At 35.5% G+C, this 22,657-nt stretch overlaps 6 protein-coding genes across 6 annotated transcripts in view; all 6 read left to right on the top strand.

Moving 5' to 3' along the window:
* Positions 1–516, top strand: LOC110176160 (uncharacterized). Its single transcript, XM_020942398.2, has one exon. The coding sequence runs from the start codon at positions 1–3 to the stop codon at positions 421–423; it is 423 nt and encodes a 140-aa protein (XP_020798057.2). The 3' UTR covers positions 424–516.
* Positions 517–580: 64 nt separating this feature from the next.
* On the top strand, positions 581–1,126 carry LOC110176159 (uncharacterized). The gene has a single exon (XM_020942397.2). The coding sequence runs from the start codon at positions 581–583 to the stop codon at positions 1,118–1,120; it is 540 nt and encodes a 179-aa protein (XP_020798056.2). The 3' UTR covers positions 1,121–1,126.
* Positions 1,127–1,509: 383 nt separating this feature from the next.
* Positions 1,510–1,868, top strand: LOC110176163 (uncharacterized). The gene has a single exon (XM_020942401.2). The coding sequence runs from the start codon at positions 1,538–1,540 to the stop codon at positions 1,763–1,765; it is 228 nt and encodes a 75-aa protein (XP_020798060.2). The 5' UTR covers positions 1,510–1,537; the 3' UTR covers positions 1,766–1,868.
* Positions 1,869–2,066: 198 nt separating this feature from the next.
* Positions 2,067–22,657, top strand: part of Sytbeta (Synaptotagmin beta) — a 49,034-nt gene continuing 28,443 nt past the window's right edge. Inside the window, exon 1 of the mRNA XM_086827400.1 lies at positions 2,067–2,255. Coding sequence (XP_086683526.1) covers positions 2,082–2,255 — 174 coding nt within the window. The 5' untranslated portion in view covers positions 2,067–2,081. The remainder of the gene's footprint in view (positions 2,256–22,657) is intronic.
* Positions 10,398–14,766, top strand: ind (intermediate neuroblasts defective). The gene has a single exon (XM_086827401.1). It carries the CDS (start codon positions 12,600–12,602, stop codon positions 13,539–13,541), a length of 942 nt encoding a protein of 313 aa, XP_086683527.1. The 5' UTR covers positions 10,398–12,599; the 3' UTR covers positions 13,542–14,766.
* Rpn12R (Regulatory particle non-ATPase 12-related) lies at positions 13,511–14,766 on the top strand. The gene has a single exon (XM_020942395.2). It carries the CDS (start codon positions 13,820–13,822, stop codon positions 14,606–14,608), a length of 789 nt encoding a protein of 262 aa, XP_020798054.1. The 5' UTR covers positions 13,511–13,819; the 3' UTR covers positions 14,609–14,766.

Here is a 22,657-nt window from a genome sequence, read left to right as displayed (position 1 = left end):
ATGCGTTCCCTGTTTATTGTCGCTCTTTTGGCCTTCCTGGCTGTTGGCTTTGTGGCTGCTCGCCCGGCTGAGGATGAAGACACCGCTGTGGAGGAAGTTGCCGATGGAGAGGATACTGCAGCATCCTCTGGTGATGCGGCTACCCAAGATACCGATGCTGAGGAGAGTCAGGATAACGATGCTGAAGAGAGTCAGGATAACGATGCTGAGGAGAGTCAGGATAACGATGCTGAAGAGTCTCAGGATAACGCTGCTGAGGAATCCGAAGGCGACTCTGCTGATGAAGAGTCCAGCGATGAGGATGAGGTCACTACCACCACCACTGCCAAGCCCAGGAAGCACATTCGTCCCTTCTGGCCCAGATTCGGTGGTCATGGTCCAGTCGTGATCCGCAGGCGTGGTCTCCTGCTCCGCAAGGCCTAAGTCTTCAAGATACTTTCACTTTTCTAATACATTTTCTACCTATAAACTTCAGTTCTTCTCTAAATAAAGAAACACAAAATGTCTAAGCCGAAATTTCTTGACAAAAACAGTTGTTTTCAATGTCGAACTGAACAGTTTTCCTTAGAACGCTGAAGAAATGCGTGCGTTATTTGCTTCAAGTTTGATAGTCTTTTTGGGAGTTATTCTAATCTCTTCAAAGCCATTGAAAGAGTCTAAAAATCGGGATAGCCTAAGGCTGCTTACTAAATCTCAGATAGCTGAAATGATAGAGAACTCTAAGCTATTGGAAAAATTGGCAAAAGATACATATTTCGGCAAATTACCGACTTCTGAGGAAACATATAAAACAAAGGATCCTACAAGTGAAGAAAGCAAGGATCCTACCGAAGAGGAAACACAATTTAGCAAGACTCCAACGGATGATGAAACTTATCTAAGCAAGGATCCTACTGCAGAACAGACAAAAGACGCCACTGGTGTTAGTGGAAAGGACGAAGAGGAGCTTGTTGTCGAAGAAGATGACGAGGATGAGGATGAAGCCACCGTGGATAAACCCACTGAAGCTGTACCCTCAAATTTCCTTAATTACCCCGAACATGTAGAGGACTTTAAGCCATATCCACGATTTGCCATACTAAGAAATGGCTACGTGCATCATATGAACTTGGACTTTTGAAAAAGTTGTTATTAAACTATTGTCAATCTTTGTTAAATATATAAAGATTTCTTAAAAGCTAATAGAAATTGTTTTTAAATAATTGTGCTTGGATATTTCCTCTCCTTTTATTTTCAACATATTTTTAATATATATCTATATCAATTTAAAAGCCCCAATCTACGCCATCAGTTAGAAAATAAACTATAATGACGTGTTCTTTAACACAATGTGGAATTGTTTTGCAAGATGTAGGGGTTATTCCAGCTTCAGAGAAGTTTACACAACTGTGACTCTAGACAAAGGTCTACAGACACGTTAGATCTAGAGTATTTCTAAACAAGAGTTTATTTTTTTTTTTATTATGACAGAAACCTCTAGCGATAGACAGTGTTTTCCGAACCACACATTTGAATAGTGTTCCCTCGTGTGGTCAGCATGCGTCTCACCTTTGGAGCTGGGTTTCTGGTGACTTTATTATTGGTTCTTGTCATGATCACATCTACAGAATCCATTGGAAAATCACGGAATCGAGAGGATAGTTTCGATCTAGAAAACGAAAGGCTTAACTCATGTGAAAGTGCCGAGAGTGGGGAAGAGTATAGCAGCTGCAGGGAAACGCAAACAGAATATCCAAAACGAAAGACATTTCGATTTGCTATTTAAAACAATTCATTTAAAAGGAATATAAATAAAATAAATAATTTGTATGTATGCATGTAGGAAATTATGTTGTAAATAAATAACAAATAAAGAGAAGCAGATAAAATGATGTATTTAAAATAAATGCCACTATTTTCAGTAAATAACAAGCAAATAAAATAAAAATGCTTCCAACTGTTAATCTTAAATTAGATTATAGAAAGAATTTAATGCTTTGTTTAATATTTTTTTATGAGAGCTTCAAGAGCTTCTTCAAATAGTTATATCATTTAAATACATTGTATTTTTTATTTTCCAGAAAACCAAACTCCCTGCAAAAATGGTTATGGTTAGTTCAGCGGTCTTGGGAGCCGCCGCCGGCACTGGTCTGGCCCTGCTCCTGGCCGTGACCATCGTCATGTACCGTTACTATCTTCTGCGTAAGCGGGGCAAGGAGTGGGACGAACTGGATCGGTGGGAGGAGACCCGCATCATGCGGAAGCTGCAGATGAAGGTAGGTGGAATGACGCACAGTCATTGGGGGATTGTCTTACGTAAACAATTGAAGAAATACGCACTACTTATAAACTCCAGAAATAAATATATAAATAAAACGAAAAACTCTGACAGCTCGGTAAAAAAAAAATTAACAAACAAAACGGAAATCAATAAATGGAAACTACAAAAAACGCGCAATTATAAGTAGTATGATTAAATTAAAATAAAACAAAACAAGTTGAACTTAGGAAAACAAAAAAAAAGTAATAAACCAAATCAAATTAACTGAAATTTTAATTTCTCTTTCAAAAGTGTCTTTTAGGGGGATTTAAATGTTGCTTACCAAGTCTATAATTATGTTTAAAAAAGCCAAATATTTGGTATAATTTTTAAGAATTTTTTTATATATATAAAGTGTTTTTATATTATTTTTAATATAATCTTAACATGGTTTATTTTGAAAGGCATGACATGTATGTAGAATACATCATACATGTGTGCCTCCGTGGCGCCACAATATCAAGCGTATGTAGCGGACATTCTAGGAACTGTGGTAAAATACATATATGTTATGTATTTTACATGTGTGTATAAACAAATACTGGTTTTTTTGGGAAAGTTACACACAATTCGTTAAAGTGTGAACCCGACATATTTTTAAATTCTGTAAAGGAATCAAATAAATAACATTTCAGGTAACCTAAAATGTTGCAAAGTTTTATATATTACAATATTATGGTATTAATATTTATAAATTTTACAATACAATTAAACCCTTTTTTTTTAATTTTTAAAGAGTGAGTTAAATTGTAAACCAAATTCATATATCCGCAAAAAATGGCCATTATGTGATGAGTATAAGGGAATCAATATGCATTCAATATAAAAATAAAATTAATTTCTCACTTACCGATTTTGTCGTCTTTTTATTCTTCTTCTTCGTTTCTTGTTCCTTAATTGTCGTCTTTTTCTTCTTGTGTCGCAATTTATTATTAGTCCATTAATTTTTGTTCACACGCGATATTTTGTCTCTTTCCTTTCTTTCCTTTTTCTCACTCACACACACTTTCTTTATTTTTCACTTTTTAAACTCACAGATTTGAAGATATTTAATATATTTATTAATAAAGCACTTAAAAAAAATAAAAAAAAAACATTTACACATTTGAAGAGGTTATTTATCACTTAAAAAAAAAAAAATACAAAAAAAATACACTTTCAATTATGGCAACTTACGAGATTTTCCTTCTTTTAAAACACTTGAAAAAAAAAGAAAGCAAAAATAAATGGAAAGAAATGGAAAGTTCTGTAAATTAACGCACACGAAAAATATACCGACGACTGATATTTAATTAGTTTTTGTTTATATTCGTTTAGTCTGTACACGCACTTTAATTACTTTATTTTGTAATTTATTACCTTAAAACAGTTAACACTGAAAACCACAAGAAATCAGTTATTTTGTATTTTCTTTTTTGGAGCGGTTACCTGCCATGCACACATACACAAATATGCATTGGCTCCAACACACACACACACACACTGCGCTGCTGACCGCGAGAGTCTCAGGTGTTGTTGTTGTTGTTGTTTTAGTGGCTTTAATTCAATGTTTACTTTGTAACTGTTTTAGAAATGTATTTTTTAGTTATCACGAACATATATTTTTAGTTATTCATTAATAATATTTCGGCATTTGTCCAATTTATGAGTTTTTCTTATTCACTTTCCCGCTCTCAAAGTTCTAGTTGGAGTTAAACAAAATCACTCAATTCTCAATTCGTTAATATTTCACTTGTTTGGTGTTTAATTAAGTGTTGCCGCCTTAAATGCATTCAGTTTAATTGATTTAGTCGTTTAGTTGGTATTATTAAATATTTTTCCATACATAAAACGTATTTTAGCAGCAGCTCGTCTAATTTACACTCACTTTGCCAATTCCGATCTCTTCCTCTTATCAGTTTCCGCTCTCCTCCTCACCGCTCTCTGAGAGTCACTCAAAGCCATTCCACTCTTGCATACGGTATTTGAGATTACTCAATCAGAACCATGGCTTGACAACGTCTAATAAGAATACACTCATCGGCGGCTGCTGCTGCTGCTCTGCCGCGGGAGTCTGAAAAAATTGTAATGATATTATTAAAAGTTTGTTATTTATTAAGTAAGTTTACTTCTGCATTTGGACAATTTTGAATTTTTCATCACTGAGCCAGTTCCGAATGGAGAGGGAATTAGAGCTTACTTCATATTTAAATAAAATATTTAAATATTCACAAATCAACAATTTCTCAATCATTGCACTATATTATTCGCTTAGTTAAAACACAAACTTAAAGAACTTTGTAAATTCGTTTGTGCTTTTAGAACAGTTAGCTCGCAAGAAAACAGTTATTTTGCATTTTTTCACTTACCGTGCATTGGCCAAGGCATATACACACACACACACACACACACACACATACAAATGTATTGGCGGGAACCTCGCTGCTGCCGGCGGGTGTCTCAGGTTTTTTATTGCTGTTTAAGTGGGTTAAATTTAATATTCACTTGCTCACTGTTTTAGAAATGTCTTATTTTATATTCACAAACATAGATTTGTAGTTATTTATGGGTTTTACTTCGGCATTTGCACGATTTATGACTTTTTCTTATTCCCTTTCTCACTCACACCGATCTAGTTGGAGTGAAAAAGAAGCGTCCATTTCACATTTACATGAATTCGTTAATATTTCACTTGTTTGGTGTTTAATTAAGTGTCCCGGCACATAATGCAGTTAGATTAACTGATTTAAACTATTTGTTGATAATATTAAGCGTTTTTTCCACATTAAAAACATTTATTTAGCAGCCGCAGCACCCGCACGCAATAAAATTTTTCACTTCTGATCTCAAGCTCCTCTTTTCTTTTCATTCTTCACCTCGCTCGCTGTGCTTGCAAGCTCGCTCTCCCGCTCCTGAAATGGTCTCATTGCCAAATCAAACGGTTTGTCACAGCCAAAGAGAAAGCGATTATTTGCCATGCATTGACTTAGGCACATACACACACACACATACATACATATCTATTGGCGGGAGCTGCGCTGCTCGCCGCTGCAGTCTCAGGTGTTTTTGTTGCTGTTTTAGTGGCTTTAATTTAATATCCGCTTGTTAAATGTTTTAAGAATGTCTTATTTTATATTCTCGAACATAGATTTGTAGTTATTTATTCATTTCACTTCGGCATTTGTACGATTTATGAGTTTTTCTTATTTCCTTTCCCACTCACACAGTTCTAGTTGGAGTGAAAAAAATGCACTCACTTCACATTTCCATTATTTCGTTAATATTTCACTTGTATGGTGTTTAATTAATTGTTCCCGACTTAAGTGCAGTTAGTTTTACTTAGTTAATCCATTAGTAGGTATTATTAAGCGTTTTTTCCGCAATAAAAACATTTATTTAGCAGCAGCAGCACCGGCACGCAATAAATTTTTTCACTTCTGATCTCAAGCTCCTCTTCTTTTCTTTTCCTTCTTCACCTCGCTCGCTCTGCTTGGAAGCTCGCTCTCCCGCTCCTGAAATGGCCTCATTGCCAAACGGTTTTCATTGCCCAAGAGAGAGGTGAAAGAGTAGGAAAGCCAAAGTGTAAAATTATGTTGTGCTGCTGCTGGAAAACGTTTAGTGCCGAAATAAAGGTGTGATAATACCTACAAAATAATTAAATCAACATAACTAAGTGCGTTTTATGTGGGACCACTCAATTAAGCATTGCAGCAGCCGCCAATGAGTGTGTTCGAATTAGATGTTGTCCAGCCGTATGCAAGAGTGGAATGGCTTTGAGTGACTCTCAGAGAATGCAGATGAGCAGAGAAGAGGAAGAGATCGACATTGCCAAGCGGAAAATTTAGGCGGGCAGCAGCTAAAATACGTTTTAGGTCAGAAAAAACGTTTAATAATACCAACCAAGCGGTGAAAACAGTTAAACTAACTGCATTTAAGTCGGGGACACTTAATTAAACACCAAACAAGTGAAATATTATCGAATTTATGTAAATGTGAAGTGAACGCTGTTTTTCCCTCCAATTGGAGCTGTGAGAGCGGGAAAGGGAATACAAAAAAACCACAAATTGGACAAATGCCAAAGTGAAATTAATAAATAACTACAAATGTGTGTTCGTGAATATAAAATAAGACATTCTTAAAACATTTAACAAGTGGATATTAAATAAAAGCCACTAAAACAGCAACAAAAACACCTGAGACACCCGCGGACAGCAGCGCAGCTCCCGCCATGTATGTATGTGTGTGTGTGTGGCGGAGTCACTGCATATTTGTGTATGTGTGCATGGCATGCAACCGCTGCAAAAGGGAAATGCAAAATAACGGATTTCTTGCCGCTTAAGCGTTTTAAGTTAACTGTTATAAACGCTATTTATGTACATACATATGTATATGTAAGGTAATTAAAGTGCGTGTAGAAACCAAACGAATGTAAAAGTACAAAACTGATTAAATATCGTCGATGTGTTGTTCGTGTTCGTAAATGTATTTTTCTTTCCGTTTCTTTCCATCTATTTTTGTTTTGTTTTTTAAGTGTTTAATTAATATATATATACTAAATTTATAATTTTGTGAGTTATAAAAAAGAAAAAATCTCTTTAATTGCTATAATTGAATGCAGTTTTTTTATTTTATTTTTTGTAAGTGAATGTGTTTTTATTATTCTATGTTCTTTTCTGCGTTTATTTTTTTTAAGTGCTTATTTAATACAAATATTAAATGTTTTCAATTCTGAAAGTTAAAAAAGAGTGAAAGAGGAGGAAAGTGATGAAATCTTGTGAGTGGTAAAAGTTGAATGTGTGCTAAGTGTAAATAAATCTACAATTAAATATATATATTAATATATAATTAATAATTTTTAATAATAATATGTTTAATTAATTTATACATACATTAAAAAGAAAAATACGAAAACAAGAAGAAGAAGAGAAAAAAAAGAAAGAAAAGTAAGCAAGAAAATCGGTGAGTGAAGAATTAATTTTATTTTTATGTTGACTATATTTGAATTTTACTTTTTACTTATAAATGAATTGAAATTACTTTTTACTTTTAAATGAATTGAAATTACTTTTTACTTTTAAATGAATTGAAATTGAATGTATTTGAATTTCCTATTACTCATAAAGCAAAAAAATGCCATTAATGTTGGTTTTAATTAGGAGTGTTCATAAATAATAGTCATTATAAATTTATATATCTAGAAAACAGATTCTTAGAATATTATTTAACATATTTTCGATGTCTAAACATTCTTTAGAGAAGCTTTCTTTTCCATAACAAATAATCCACTATGGAGTATCTATTTCGTATCTAACATATTTATCACAAGTCATTCAACTGAATCAAGCTGCCATCTTGAATCGTTGGGAAATTAGGGGATCGCTGACAACAACCGCAAAGATACAAATGTATCTGACGCTCGTGCGAGCGGCTGCAATCCAATGAATACGATGGCTACGTTCCAGAAGCCGTATCAAAATCTGTTTCATTATGCATTTGATATAGCCCAAATCCGAGGGTAGTTTTGATATGAAAACAAACACTGAAGAAAAACTATAAATTACCCAAAATATATTGATATTACATCACTTTATAAACATTTAAATATTATTATTAGTAACTTAAGATCACATTTTTCTGGTATTTGCTTCACTTTCATGACTACATCTGGGGGGAAGCTTTCTTCTCATCTTTTTTAAGTAAATTCCTGGTATTTACTATGCTTTTTCTCTTGGTGTATGAAAAACCATGGTGACCTAGGCCAACGCGTGCTGGCGGTAAGGGGAGAGTCGGATCTGATCGGATCGTTGAAGCGTTTTATGATTGCAAATGTCGTTTTTATTAACTAACTGGCTTTGCTCGCTGACAGCCGGGGTAAGTGGCGGCCTTAAGGGTGCTAAGCGTTTCTGGTTTCGTTTTTGTTTGCCGTTTATTATGTAATTTGATTAGACGTTAAGTGTTTAAGTGTTTTTCCCTTTACTTTTTGATATATTTTCTTTTTGGGGTGGCACTGTCAACATTTCCCCCAGGTTTACAATTCACAATCACAAGCCCAAGACAGGCCCCTCAAACTGGCCACAATATTGACCACAATAAGGAGTCGAGGGTCCTGATTAATAGCATTGTCCTTCGGCCTTGACCACAGCTAAAAAAGAAACCTATAAACCTCCATTTAAACGGCGGGTTTGGTCTCTTCTCTATCTTTTTAAGGGACATTTCGCCTTACCTGTATCCCAGCAAGGATCACGATCACTCTTCTCGTTGGACAAAGGACGAAACAAAAGTGCAGATCACTGCAAGTGCGGATCGTGTGTGGGTCCTTTGTCCGGTGTCCTTTGTCCATTTGTCCAAGGCACTGACTTTTCATTCATGAAAATATTCGTGTATTATATTCAGAAAAAAAAGAATGAAAAAGTTTCCCTTTGTTTTGGTTAACATTTATTTTTTGGCATTTGGCGGTGCCGCACTTTGATATTTGTTTTCTATAGTTTAGAATATAGAAAACATATAGGAATATATTCCACAAAGAAGGTACATTTCTCTAGGAGATGTGTCACACAGTTTTCATATTTATTATTAGTTTGTTCTATTTTAAGGCGGTAAAACAATAATCAAAACGGTTTTTTAATATTAGCAAAATCCTTGATAAAAGTTTAAATTAAAAAAAAACCTTTGTTGAGACCTTTTTTTTATACCTTTGGAGGGTATTATAATTTCAGTCAAAAGCTTATATCGATGTGAAAGAGTCATTTCCGACCCTATAAACCATATATTCTTGATCAGCATCAACTGCCGAGTCTATCTAGACATGTTTGGTCAAAAAATAAATTTTTGTTTAAAATTTTCAAAATTTTATAAGGGGATACATCTTTAAAAATTTTACAATTTGGAAAAAATTTGAATTTTTTTAAATTTTAAATTGAGTATGCAGATTTATTAACCTTTTAGAAAGTAATACAAAACCGTTTTCCGAATTCAAATTAAATGATTTTTGGCTTAGTTATGATGTTTGAAAAACTTTGATTAGCCCAAAAAATTAGAAAATAAAAATATTTAATAAATATACCTCAAGTACAGATATTTTACGATTTTTTTTTAAGGTATACTTAAAGAATTAATGAAACTATATATCTCCTTCCTGATATAATTTGACTCTATATTATTTGACTCTATATTATTTGACTCTATATTAAATTAAACTCATACAACTTTCCAAAAAAATCTTCAAATGTAATACCAAATTGAATACCCAATTAACGGTCATTAAAATGCAGACCTAAAACCAACCTAACTGAAGTATCCTTAAGCAGGACCTGAGGCCTATTGACTCAGTAACACGCAAAGCAGTCAGACTCAACCTCAAAGCTCATTCGTAAATTATTCAGGGGTAAATAGAAAACATTTCGTTTGGCATATGAAACGGCTTCAGCTATAATGAAGTCATATTTGTTAAATCAACAAATAAATGTATGTACAAAACCGAATAAAGAGAGCGAGTGGAATAAACAAACCCTCGCCAAAAGTAGCAACAATGGCAACTACAACAATCCGTCAAGATGCAAATGTCACAACCAATTAATGTCAATAAATGATTAACCCGGGACATAGGGGTATTTTTTTCTATATCCGAAAACCCTATAAATGGTGGTTGTTCGTACCGAGACACCCCTTTTGATGGGCAAATCCGGTTTGAAGTTTTCTTTTCTCATCTCAGTTAGTTTTGCGTTGTATCCATATCAAAAAATAAGTAAGGGGAAGTGAATAATTCGTCATGCTTTCATTTGTTCAATGTTTAAGCGAGTTTTGTTCACAATTAAAATGAAATTGTGCGCTTGAATGAGTTCCGATGCTATCTAAGAGATACAAAATATCTGTTTTGAATAAATTTTCATATTCAGAAATCCGTAACAATTGTTCTTTCAAAGACATAGCCTAAGTCAATAGCACGATCTAAAAATTTGGTAAAAGGACTTCGCCTTGGCTCAAATCGAGCATGAAATAATTGCAGACAAAAAACGGAAGTGGTCAATGGAGGAAAAATCTCAAGTGGCCAAAACAATTGGTAAAAGGCGGTCAAAAGGATCTCTCGCACGAGACCAACGCAACGCCCAAAAGAGCTGAAATTCCAGCAAAAAACAGACAGCTGCTTCCAATTTCGATATATTGACCAGTATCGATCCATTGATCCTTTTTGCAATCCCATTTCTGCACGGCCCGCCAATTAAGCAGAAGCCAAAATGAAAAACTATATACAACCTTAAAAAGTAGGCGAACACTCAAAGGATCGCCTACGTAGAAGCCAAAGAGAGGTCAACAATTAATGTCAGTAATTGTGATCCGTTTTATAGCCACTTAACATATGATCAACTGCCAGGACAGGCGACAAAGCCGCACCTATGGACAAAAAGGACATGAAAAGGACAATTATAGGTAAATCCTTAAAGTCAGTTAACAAATGATAAAACTGCCGCCATAATTCTGTGTAATGTAGCCCAAAAATACACACACTCGGCGACACTCTGTCTGGCTCAGAGAGTCCTCTAATACCTGGCACATCAATGTATCTACCAACAATGGCACAACGTGCGTCGTGTCTGAGATTTGTCAAAAGGAACACAACTGCATCCATGAATGGACTGCATCTGAATGGATGATCCTTGCGGCATTGTTTCCCGAAGTTGCACAAGCAGCAGCAGCAACAGAATGCATCAATAAAATTACGCCAGGACTCAAAGGAGACAAGATATATGTATACAATGTGAGAGGATCGCAAGGAGTTGGAGTTATAGATTGGATTTGAAGGAATAGAGGTAGCAAACGACCACTTGGGCCATAAGTTGCCATGAAATTGGCATTAAACGCTTCGAGGGCTTGCAGTTTTTCAATGGTTGTAAAATTTAATCGATTCGATTGTGGAGGGTCATTGAAGAGGTTTTCTCTTTCCCTTATTTATTTATTTCATTTTATCTCTCTAAAAAAGGACACATGCCGTAGGGCAATCCTAAAAGGGAGTAACTAAAACTAAGGAAAGAATTAGAGAATATTTTAGAAACGAAATATTGAATGAGAATTACACATAATTTTTGAAAGTGAATTTAGAAAATGCATTACATTTTGGGTATTTATTGTATATTTAATACAATAGATTCCCCTAGCTTCTTTATAATATATGTAAATTAACAGAAGTTGAGTTAAAGATTTGCAAGCTTCACACAAAGAAGATTTTAGGAAAAAGAGGTCCATGGGATTGAAATTACATTTATTATTTCTAAACATATTTCTCCGTACTGAAAATTTAGTCTTAAGCGACTCAAAATGACAAAATTGATACGGTCTACTAGAGAACTGATGATTTAAATATCTTTGAAATTAATTTATACATATTTCTAACATAAATGTATCGATTTATTAAATTTTTAAATTATAACTTTATTTTTATAAACATTTCCTTACACATAAATTGGTCATGAACCATTATATAAACCTTATTCCTTAAATAAACCATACCTTTTTGAATTCTAAACATTTATGAACAAATATTTTGATTTCTGCCTCTCCATAAATTTTGTATAAATTCTTATAAAATAAAAGGAGCTTGCTATGTTCTTGTTTTTAATAAATATGCGAATAAAAACTCTGGTGTTAAGTCTTTAACATTGAAAAATAAAATATTTTAAATAATAATTGCAATTACCCCTGGCTACATATTTAGCTTATGTTTTCCAGGCTTTTACAGTGAACTTTAATTTAAATCTTCTTTTAAAAATGTAATATATTTAAATGAAATAATTCTTCAATCTCGGAAATCTCTTGAAAGTAATTTGATCTAGCTTAGGCCGAACTAATTTGGTTTCATTTAAAAAGCTTTTACGCATTCGCCTCAACTTTCAATTAAACTCGAGTGATAATTCGAAATGAAAAAAGAAGGATTCGTTCTGCCAGGACACACTCGCACACACACACACTCGCACACCCTCTCAACCGCCATTGTTCCACACACACAAACACACAAACCTAAGATATGAATACAGTGAGGCATCGTTTACCTGCCATTGTTCAAGTGATCGAACGTGGAATAAGGGCGGAGCGTAAATGGCAACAGTTGCCGCTAAATAATGACCAAATGGCCGAAGCGACTCGAGTCAAACAACCCTCGAATTGGTCCTTAGGGGTGGGTGAACCCAGGACCAACCCTCAGCCAGGGTTCTTGAGGTATATAAGAGCAGGGCGCGGGCCCAGCAGCCAGACAGTCTCGCACAGTCAGCGATCGTGTTCACAACTAGCTCTCGAAGTAGATCTCTAGCCGAAAACAAAACCCACCAAGATGTCACGTTCTTTTCTCATGGATTCCCTGCTTAGCGATCGGCCAAATTTGAAGAAGGAAACGAGTGGAAGTCCCACTGCCTCGGCTTCCGCTTCCGCTTCCGCGGCCGCTGCTGTGGCCGCGGCAGCCATGTTGCCTTCGATTCCAATGCTTCCGTATCCGGCCAGTTATGTGGGCAGCTATCTCTTCTCCTTGGGCATCCAGCAGCAGCAGCAACAGGCCGCCGCAGCAGCTGCTCTCCAGCATCAGCAGACGCTTCACTCCAGTGCCAGTTCCAGTTCCAGTCCCACTTCGTTATATCACCCATACGCCCAGTTGTTTGCTCCGAAACGGAAATCCACCGGTTTTGGCAACTATGAGAGTTGTTATCCTTCGCCACCGCTGTCTGCCAATCCCAATAGCCAGGCTCAGCAGCTGCCTCTACATGGACTCTATGGAACTCCAGGTGTACATGGCTTACCTTTGCCCGAACCCAACAGCTTCTGCACTTCACCTTCGGCCTCGTCATCCGCCTCTCAGGATTATGCCAATAATTATGATGAACCGCAGGGAAAGCGCTTCAAGCATGAGTCCTCCTGCTCACCGAATAGTTCGCCATTAAAGGTGCCTTCATCAGCAGCTAGCCAGGATATAACACCTTTGATTAGCGACTATGCTGATTCCAGCAAAAGAATCCGCACGGCCTTTACCAGCACTCAACTTCTGGAATTGGAGCGTGAATTCTCGCACAATGCCTACTTGTCCCGTCTGCGACGCATTGAGATTGCCAATCGGCTGAGACTCTCCGAGAAGCAGGTGAAGATCTGGTTCCAGAATCGTCGTGTCAAGCAGAAGAAAGGCGGCTCTGAGAGTCCCACATTTAATTTGTCCACCAATTCGGGAAGTGGAAGTCCTCAGACATCGCCGGTAGCCAAGGTTCACGAGCTGAAAGTGGAGGCTTAGGAAAAAGTTATGAAGAAGTTGGAGAAGCAAACAATTGTACAGTAGAACTTAGACTGTTGTTAGTTTTAATTATGTTTAAGTGAAATAAATTTTAATTTTAAAATATAACAAAATGTGATTTATTAATATATATATTTACCATGACTTAATGGCTACTCTAGCAGATTTCTTTACTAAATTAGTAAGCAATCCCAGCAAGCCTCGTCACCGCTGTCATTTCCTGTCACTTTACAAAAATTCAGAAGCTAAAAAATTTAGTCCTATCCGAACCTTTCACCATGGCAAGTCTCTACAACGAATTGAAAACCGAGTGGAGCAAACATGATCCAAATTTGGCCCATTGTGCCAACTTGCTGGATGGCTTCAAGCTGGAACTGGTGCGCTCCGACTTTGGCTCACCGCAGGCTTCGTCGAGTTCCAGGCAGAAGGAGCAATTGATTCGTTCCCGAGAGATGTTGGAGATTGCCGTGGAGCATAGCATTGCCACCAAGGATTATGCTGCCTTTGAGCGTTACATGGCCCAGTTGAATACCTATTATTTTGACTATGACAAGGTCCTGGTGTCATCGGTGCATATGCACAAGTTTATGGGTCTAAATCTACTCTATATGCTGGCCACCAATCGGATTGCTGACTTTCACATTGAACTCGAACGTCTGCCATTGCCTTTGCTGACCAATAATAATTTCATCAAACCGGTGCTGAATCTGGAGAACTACTTCATGGAGGGCAGATACAACAAGATTCTGCAGGCCAAGAAATCGCTGCCGGCGGAGATCTACGCGAATTTCATGGATATGCTGGTGGATACGGCCCGCGATGAGATTGCCTCGTGCGTGGAGAAATCCTATGAGAAGATGACTCCCAAGTTGGCCGCCCAGCGTCTAGGATTTCGTCCTGGCAGCAAGGAGCTCTTGGATTTGGTCGAGCGTCGTCAATGGAAGATGGATGGTGAGGGAAACTACGACTTTGCTGGCCTCAATGCCAGGCGTGTGGAGAAGGTCTCGGCCAAGGATATAGCCAGCAATAATCTATCCTATGCCCAGGAACTGGAGAAAATCGTTTAAGCAGCGGGAAATATATATATATAAGTCCCTCCCCCTCTGATAATTGTTATCTTTAATCCACTCAAGCAGAAAATAATGTCGGAAAAATTTACACATTCAACGGCAGAAAAATCAGTAAAGCGGCAACCGGAAATTTGTCAGATTTAATTTTTCACACATCTCAGCAACTTGGTTTCGTTCGTTTTATTTTATTTTGAGTTGAGTTTCTCTTTTTTGGCATAAAATGTGCAGAAATTGAGTTGCTCGAGGGGCCCGGATAAGTCGACAGGCCTGACAAATTGTCGGATGGAAATGAAATCTCGTTTGCAAATCTGTCATAGGATAATTGTTAGACTTTGGGTTTTAGTGGACTGATGATGATATAGGATGGCTGTTATGCAGATGGGTTTCATAGGAAAGCAGTTAGGAGGGGCAGCAGGAGATCGTTGTGGAATATATTAATTATTCAGAGAATAGGGTTTCTTGGTTTGTTTTTAAGGCCATATTTTGTATAGGAAATGTATACAGTTTTGGCCTTAAATGTATTAAATAAGTAAGTAATTAGGTAGCTTATGAGGAGTTCTTGTATTTAAAATTGTTTAAAGACGAGTTCAAGTTGACTTAAGGTTATTTTTATGGAAATGTTTAATGTTTAAAATATATATAGTTTAGAGAGCTAAGTATAATTTGTGATGTAATATTTTTATGATTTATTGTATATTAATGTATTATTATTATTATTATTTTAAGAGCTTTGTTAGAGCCTTTTTTAGGATTCTTCCATCATAAATTAGAATCCTTTACTTCCATTACTGAATTAGTTGCACAAGAACTCTAATTACAATGATCTTACAAAAAAATTGTCTTAAAGTATTATTTTATGAAAGAGTCAATTCATTTAAGTTTATATCATTTGGAACTAACTTTAGTATAAATAGTCACGAATATATTTTAGGAAAGAGCGTAGATGCATGTTTATTATTTTAAGTTAAGTCCGAAGCTTGTAACTATATAAAAGAGTCATTTCCGACCCTATAAATAATATATATTCTTGATCAGCATCAAAAGCCGAGTCGATTTCGAAATGTCCGGTCAAAAAATAAATGTTCGGAATTTTTCGAAAATGTTAAAGCGGTTAAAATTTTCAAAAGTTTGGAAAAATTTTAATATTTTTACAATTTAAATTCAGTGTGCAGATTTATTATTTTGATAAAAACATACACAGGACAGTTTTCCGATTTATAATTAAAGCATTTTTAACTTAGTTATGAGTATTTTAAACTTTGATTTTGTCAAAAAATATTGATTTTTAGAATGCGAATATTTTAAGCTGAGTTATGATCTATTTCTTATATATAAACTAAGGCTTCCAAGAAGTTAGTTTGCTTTCTTGTTCTAACTAAATTTTATATTATAAACTGTTTAAATCGTCTTTACATATATTATAAGAAGCTTCTTTAAATTGTTCTTTTAATATTTTATAGATCAACTTTTTAAGTTGACTTTAAGATCTTCCTTCAAATATTTCTTATGATATTTTCATGACAAATTATTTGATACCTTCAATACCGTTACCCAATTAGTTCCACAAGGACTCAAAGATACCCTGTGTGGTCTGTCACCGATATTTAACCGCAAAGCGACATTTCTGCTGCATCATTCGAAATTATAATTAATCAAGGACATTAAGGGGACTTTTGGTAAACCTTCTGGAGTGAGATAGTTTTTTAGCATTTCCCACGACACTTCAAATTGCACAAATTAATGATGTCAGAGCTAGAGACCGATGCTTATCATCTTAGATATAGACAGCGATTTGTCTAAAATTGAAGTTGGGTGACAAACCCGAAACAAATCAGGCGCAGCAAAAAAAGAAAACCTGCCCGAGCCGACTCATTCAGCATTCATTTTCAATGACGGACAATTCCTCAATGGAATCCTCGATGGAATCTCTTGGATATAGTACTTGGATCCGTAGTAACACAACCATTGTATTGTATGTTTTCGATCCCAAGGGGTGCGGGTGCGGGTGCGGTGCTAATAAACGCAATTGCACCTACGCCCCTCCTGGGCCTTCGGTCCGAAAATTGAAATCGGAATGCGAATGGCCAAAATAGCCCAGTCGGCGGTTTTAAACGGAATTTCGAAAGACAATATATATACCCTTGGCTCTATTCTTGAAATTTTGTTTGGGATTCCCTCTCTGTGCCCCTTACCTGATTTCGATCCTGATCGTTATCCTCGGTGTCTTGGTTCAAGTGTGCGCCTCCTCCACTTGAGCTGAAGAGCTCGTCCTCTTCAGTCTCAAGTGTCTGCATCAGCAGGTAAGATCTCTCAGTAGGACTCTTGACTCCTTTTCAAGGATCTCCGCTGCTTGCCAATTCATTCAAGGAGCGTAGCAAAAATGTTGTGCCAAAAATGTGTGTTGCGTAGGCTGTTGTCTGTGATTTGATTTTCAGAAAATTAATGATAACATTTAGAGTTAGTCGAGTGAATATTGCTGGGAAAGTATCATGGGAACCTAAAAGTGAGTAAAATCAATGAAAATTAAAGGATTTTGAAATCTAAAGGCATCTAGAAAAGGGATAATAGGGTTTAGTTCGAGATTTATTAGATAGTTTAACGATATTACTTATGCTCTGAAATTTATGTTGAAACTATATATTTCTTATGTTAAAGTACTATTTGTATTGCTATAGCGTGAATAGTAAGAGTTAATATTTTAGCTCATATCAATTTTAACCTATATTTATATTTAATATTGATTAAAAGTAGTATAAGAAATAGGCCTTAAACTAGTTCCTTAAATTCACATAATTTTATTTGAACGATAAATGATTTTAAAAATAATCTGAGACCTTCATCAAATCTCAAAACTTTGCTAAGATTTACTAATACTATTTAAATAGAGAAAAAAGTTCTATAAATTTATTAATTATCTTAACTTTCTTTTCCTTAAAAATATCTTAAAATTTTCGTATAGTTATCCTCAAACAAATTTGCATATACCTCTTCTCTCGAGGGTTCCTCTTCTCTAGTTCCTTTGGCCAGATGTCCTGTCCAACCTGTAACTGCCCCCTGCTAATTTAGAGAAACTCCTCGCTGAGTTTGATCTCCCGCCTCGCAGACACTTCATGAATGAATACAGCCTCAAGTGCAGAACCTCTTCAGTTTAAAGTGGAATCTATTTTTCTACTCAATTGCTTTCATGAATGAATACGCGGCACTGCTTGCCTCAAGGCTGGGAAATTCCCTTAAGGTCCTTTGGGCCTGTTAAAAGATCATTAGGCCCAAAACGCTTCTGGCTGGAACAAATGCAATTCCGTTGAAAATAGTCCGCCTTACCTGAATGACGGGAGAAATGGAGAGAGAAATTTGTCAGGTGTTCTCTGTCCTTTCTAGACAGTCTAGACAGTGTGTCGCCAGGAGAAGAGGGTTTCCTTAAATTCCCTGTGGTGCAACGGTTGTGGTCTCAAGTGTTTAATTTGAATATTTTTTAGGTTTTTAACCATGAGAGAATTTGTAAAGATTAGAGATAGTGAGACTAATTCCAAGGCTATCAAATAATTAAAGATTTTAGAGTTAACTGATACTTTCTTAGATTTATCTAAACTTTTGTTTTGATTTGTTTATAAAAATTTCGAAATTCGTAACTTTTGTCTTACGAAAGCGTTAATTTTTAATATAATATTAAAATATACCCATAAAAAATATCGATATTTTTGATACTTTCGATAAAATGCATAGCCATAAAATCGATATTTTCAATACTAATCAAACTAGTTATCCTTGAATTAATTCTTTTAAATTAACATCCCATTTTCCAACCCTAGAAATTATTAAAAAGCTCGCTACACTTGACCTCCTAACTATTTAGTACCTCCCCCAACAAGCTTTCAACCAAAGGAAAGCTAAACACTAAGCTTTCAGGACACCTGTTCTTGTGGGACTTCCCCCCAAAAGCTTTGTAAGCTCTTGGAGTCACCTTTCACCTCAATTTCAGGGTTAAACTTTCGTTATTTCGGGGCCACTGGGTTGGGGCAGGCATGGGGCAATAAAACAACTGCAGACTGAGGTAAATCTAAGCTCGCCGTCTCGAAATCCTTTAAGCTTATGCAAATAAAAGCGTGCACACAAAATAAATAAATTAACTGTGTATGCTTATGTGTGTGTTTGTATGTGGTCTGTGAGGGGGCTTTTCTGTTGGTCAAGCAAAGGTAAACATGGCCAAAATGAGTTTTCACTTTTTCGTTGTTGTTGTTTCTGCTGTTTTTAATAATTACTTTCACCTAGATTAAACACATATTTATGGCAATTCATCCGTAGAATCCTTCGAATGTTCATGGGTCACGCAATCGGGGATTTTGACCATATATGTGTTGACCATATGCGAAAGCAGCTAATTGACCCATTAAAGCGGCCTCCAAAAAAATGTTGCTCCTTGGAGTGTTTTTTTTTTAGGTCACAGGATGTGTGAAGCCATAAAGTTGTTCGTCCTTAGACCAGCTCTTTTTGATTATTTTCTGGGTTTTCTTTAGATAATATCTAGAATAATTTAAGATAATGAAATCTCAGGAAATTAAAAAGGTTTCTATTAAAAAATAATTATTATTTTAACATGGTAAGCCAAGTAAATTATAATACATAAAAAGTAGCAACGAAAGGACTCTAAATTCTAACTAACTAACTTTGCTAACAAGAAAACACTTTTCAAGTTAAGTTTTCTCTGACCCAAAAATTGCATTAAAGTTTTCCCCCATTGTGTCTTAGTAACTAAACGCATTCATTGCCTTGGAAGAATTCCAGTTTCCAATAATTATGCCTTCATAAAAGATTTCAATTTACTGAGCATCCCGCAGAGGATTGGGATATATTCCACCTACCTTCATTATCGGGTTTTGCACCCCTCGAAGGATACGTAAGGATGACGATGGCGATGGAGGAGTCAGCACGTCATCGTCCTTGGGCACTCTGTGCATTGTATTTAATGAACTTGGTCTCATCATCATCATCATCATCATCATCCGCACGTTGACTTGATACGGAATATGGCCAAGGGATCTCGGTTCTGAAGCGAAACGGAACGGAACAGAAGGGCAATTTCTGTGGCGCCCCACAGTCATCGAGTGGCGCCTGTTTAAAATGAGTTTTGTCGCTTCGTTATGCAACTGACTATGTACTAGATATTGTCAACGAAAAACACTTGAAGAAAATGTGATAATCTAGAGAAAATTTGGGAATTTATTGGAGTCTGTTTAAAGAGATAATGTTGGGGTTAAAATATTGGAAATGAATATTGGTAATGATATATGGGTTATACAAAAGTTTAAGCTTTGAAATGTTATTATTTTTAGAACACATTCATTGCAATTCATAGCAATAGCAATAGCCATATATTTGGGATACTAAAACTTGTATACTTTTATAAACCAAGTCTAAAGTTGTCATGGAATTATTGTAATATATGGGTTATTGAGAAGTTTAAACTCTGAAAAATATTCATAGCAATTTAAAGGCTTATCTTTGAGATACTAAAACTTGAATACTTTTATAAATCAAGTTTAAAGTTGTTTTGGAATCATTTTAACAAATACTTTATCTTGTATTTAATTCTTTTTTAACATTTAAGAACCATATTTATCCTTGTTCTTAGAGGTATTTTTCTGTCACTGTTGCTGACACCGAAAGATAGATGGAAGAAAAAGAAATAAACATACGCACAGGACTATCTGCTCAGGACGATGTAATTATGATTGTAGCATATGCCAAAAGGCGCCTACACACTGTGAGGACAATGTCCTGTCGCCGGGCCCCGTCTCCGGCTCCAAGCCCCAAATAGAACCTGAAGTCTCGATGGACAAAGTGAATTTACATATGGAAAGGGAAATGGGAATCAACAGGAATATATATATCTATATATATTTGTACATCTCGGTGTATCTGTTTATGTGCGTATAGATTACAAGTGAAACTGAATTTATTGCCAACATACGCATTGAGTGGCACGTGTCCGGATTTCAATTATATAAAAAGCTTAAAACACACACAATCGCATATGGCACAGGCACAAGGATACCTAAATATCCTTCGTATATATATATATATATTTTTTTTTTTATAGGAACATTAAAGCCTTGGTAATTTGAAATTTAAACGGTTGCCAGCTAGACAACTTTTTGGCCCAAATGAAATCAAAACAAAAGGCAAAAGTTCACTCACTCACGCCAACGCAAAAGATGGGCCTAAAGTGAATGAACTGTGAATGGGGGGGCTGGCGGGAAAACTGGAAAATGGGTTGTGTCTAAGCCCAATCAGAGCAAGAGGTGATAACATTAAAACTCAATTCTTTTTCCCGGCTAATCTTTAAGATTAAAGTCAGGGCCAAATATTAGCTGCTCGAGAGAGGGAGGTTAAGTCGTTGCGAATGTGGAAACCCTTGGAGGAAAACATCTGCCAAAGTACAACAAGCTGCCTTAAATTCACTCAAAAAAATACGACAAAAATAACGAAAACGAGAAAACAACAGCCATCGCTTTTTTGTTATTAAAAGAACACCGCCAAAGAAACAAAACAAAAAGAATGAAGGCAGCCAGAGATGAAATGAAATCAAGTCGAGAGCAGAAAAACTGGCAGAGAACATAAATAAATATGCCAGCATATCTGCAGGGCAAGAACGACGAGGTTGACAATTTTCGCCAATGCCAAGTGCCAGCCATCATCATCATCCTTCCACCTCCTCCTCCTCACCCCCCTTAAATGGGTTATAGTCGCAGGCACAGGTGTGGCCTGTGGGGCTTACGAAATGTAAGCAACTTGTTGCTGAAACAGAATCCCAAAAAAAGAAGAAAAAAAGATGCAAGGAAAAGCCAGGGAAATGAAAGAGAAAGCCAGGGAAAATAGAGGAAAACAAGAGATACATATATAGCTGGTGTGCAGCGAGCAATAAGCTGTCTACAGGGTCAAAAGTTTTCCTCTCTCTGTGGGAAAAAAGGGGGCTTGAATAATTTAGACAAAAGAGAGAAAAACTGACACTAAGAATGGGTAGAAAAATTATGGTCAACGATCTACGTTGATCCAAAGCGATTATAACTTTTTGTTACTAGAACAGAGGCAATTCTTTTAAATATAGTTTATTTAGAAGAGAGATATTAAGTTTTAGGATTAAAATAAAAATAAGAAAGGTAGAAACCATTTATTAACAAATATTTTAATATTTTAAAGAAGAAATATTTCAAAAAGGATCAAATTAAATAGTTTTTTTTAGGATTTTTGATAGATAACTAATAATAAAATAACTGCAATATATATACATAGTTCAGACATAATACAAATTTATAAGAAAGGTATTGAGTTTCAGGATTTAAATAAAAATAGCTAAGGTAAAAAAAAATTTATTAAACATTTTTTTACATTCTAAAGAAAAAATACTTTAAAAAGTATAAAATTAACTAAGTTTCTTCAGGACTCTTGATAGAATTCTACAAATAAAATACCTGCAGTATATGTATATAGCTTATGTCCTTTTAAATCAGCCATTATATAAATTTATAGAATAGATTCTGAGTTTTAGGATTAAAATAAAAACAACAAAGAAGAAAATACTTCAAGAAAGATAATATTTAATAAGTTTCTTCAGTACTTTTGATAGATTTCGAAGAACAAACCATATAAAATACCATTTCTTTTAAATTAAATGATATAAATCTATAATTGTATTGCAAAATAAAAACTACTACCAACTTTAAAGTAGCTTTATTCAATTTAAAGACAAATAAAAATATAACAAACATATACAAAAATTAATTCCATTCAATCATTAACTTTTTCCTCACAACAATACAATACTTAAAACTTGTCTTAAGCCCTGTGGCACATCCTGTTGTAATGTCTATCTTATAAATAACTTTAAAAGTTTTCGGCAATCGCTTCCATATTTTTTTTCCTACCCAAAAAACACGCCTCTTTTTTTTTGTATTTGCCACGCCCCTCTACCTGCCTGTTTCTATGTGAATATCCTGCGTTGAAGAGAAGCCCAACGACGAGTCGTCTGTACACGTCTGAGTCCAGAGT

This window comes from Drosophila serrata, unplaced genomic scaffold (assembly GCF_035046125.1).
Source record: "Drosophila serrata isolate PLE 108 unplaced genomic scaffold, ASM3504612v1 contig_167, whole genome shotgun sequence".
NCBI classification, from domain to species: Eukaryota; Metazoa; Arthropoda; class Insecta; order Diptera; family Drosophilidae; genus Drosophila; species Drosophila serrata.
This window is presented reverse-complemented; position numbering and strand designations above follow the sequence as displayed.

Excerpts from the sequence above, each read along its gene's own strand:
- LOC110176163 (XM_020942401.2), top strand. The coding sequence starts at position 1,538 with ATGCGTCTCACCTTTGGAGCTGGGTTTCTGGTGACTTTATTATTGGTT.
- Rpn12R (XM_020942395.2), top strand. The coding sequence starts at position 13,820 with ATGGCAAGTCTCTACAACGAATTGAAAACCGAGTGGAGCAAACATGAT.
- LOC110176160 (XM_020942398.2), top strand. The coding sequence starts at position 1 with ATGCGTTCCCTGTTTATTGTCGCTCTTTTGGCCTTCCTGGCTGTTGGC.
- LOC110176159 (XM_020942397.2), top strand. The coding sequence starts at position 581 with ATGCGTGCGTTATTTGCTTCAAGTTTGATAGTCTTTTTGGGAGTTATT.
- ind (XM_086827401.1), top strand. The coding sequence starts at position 12,600 with ATGTCACGTTCTTTTCTCATGGATTCCCTGCTTAGCGATCGGCCAAAT.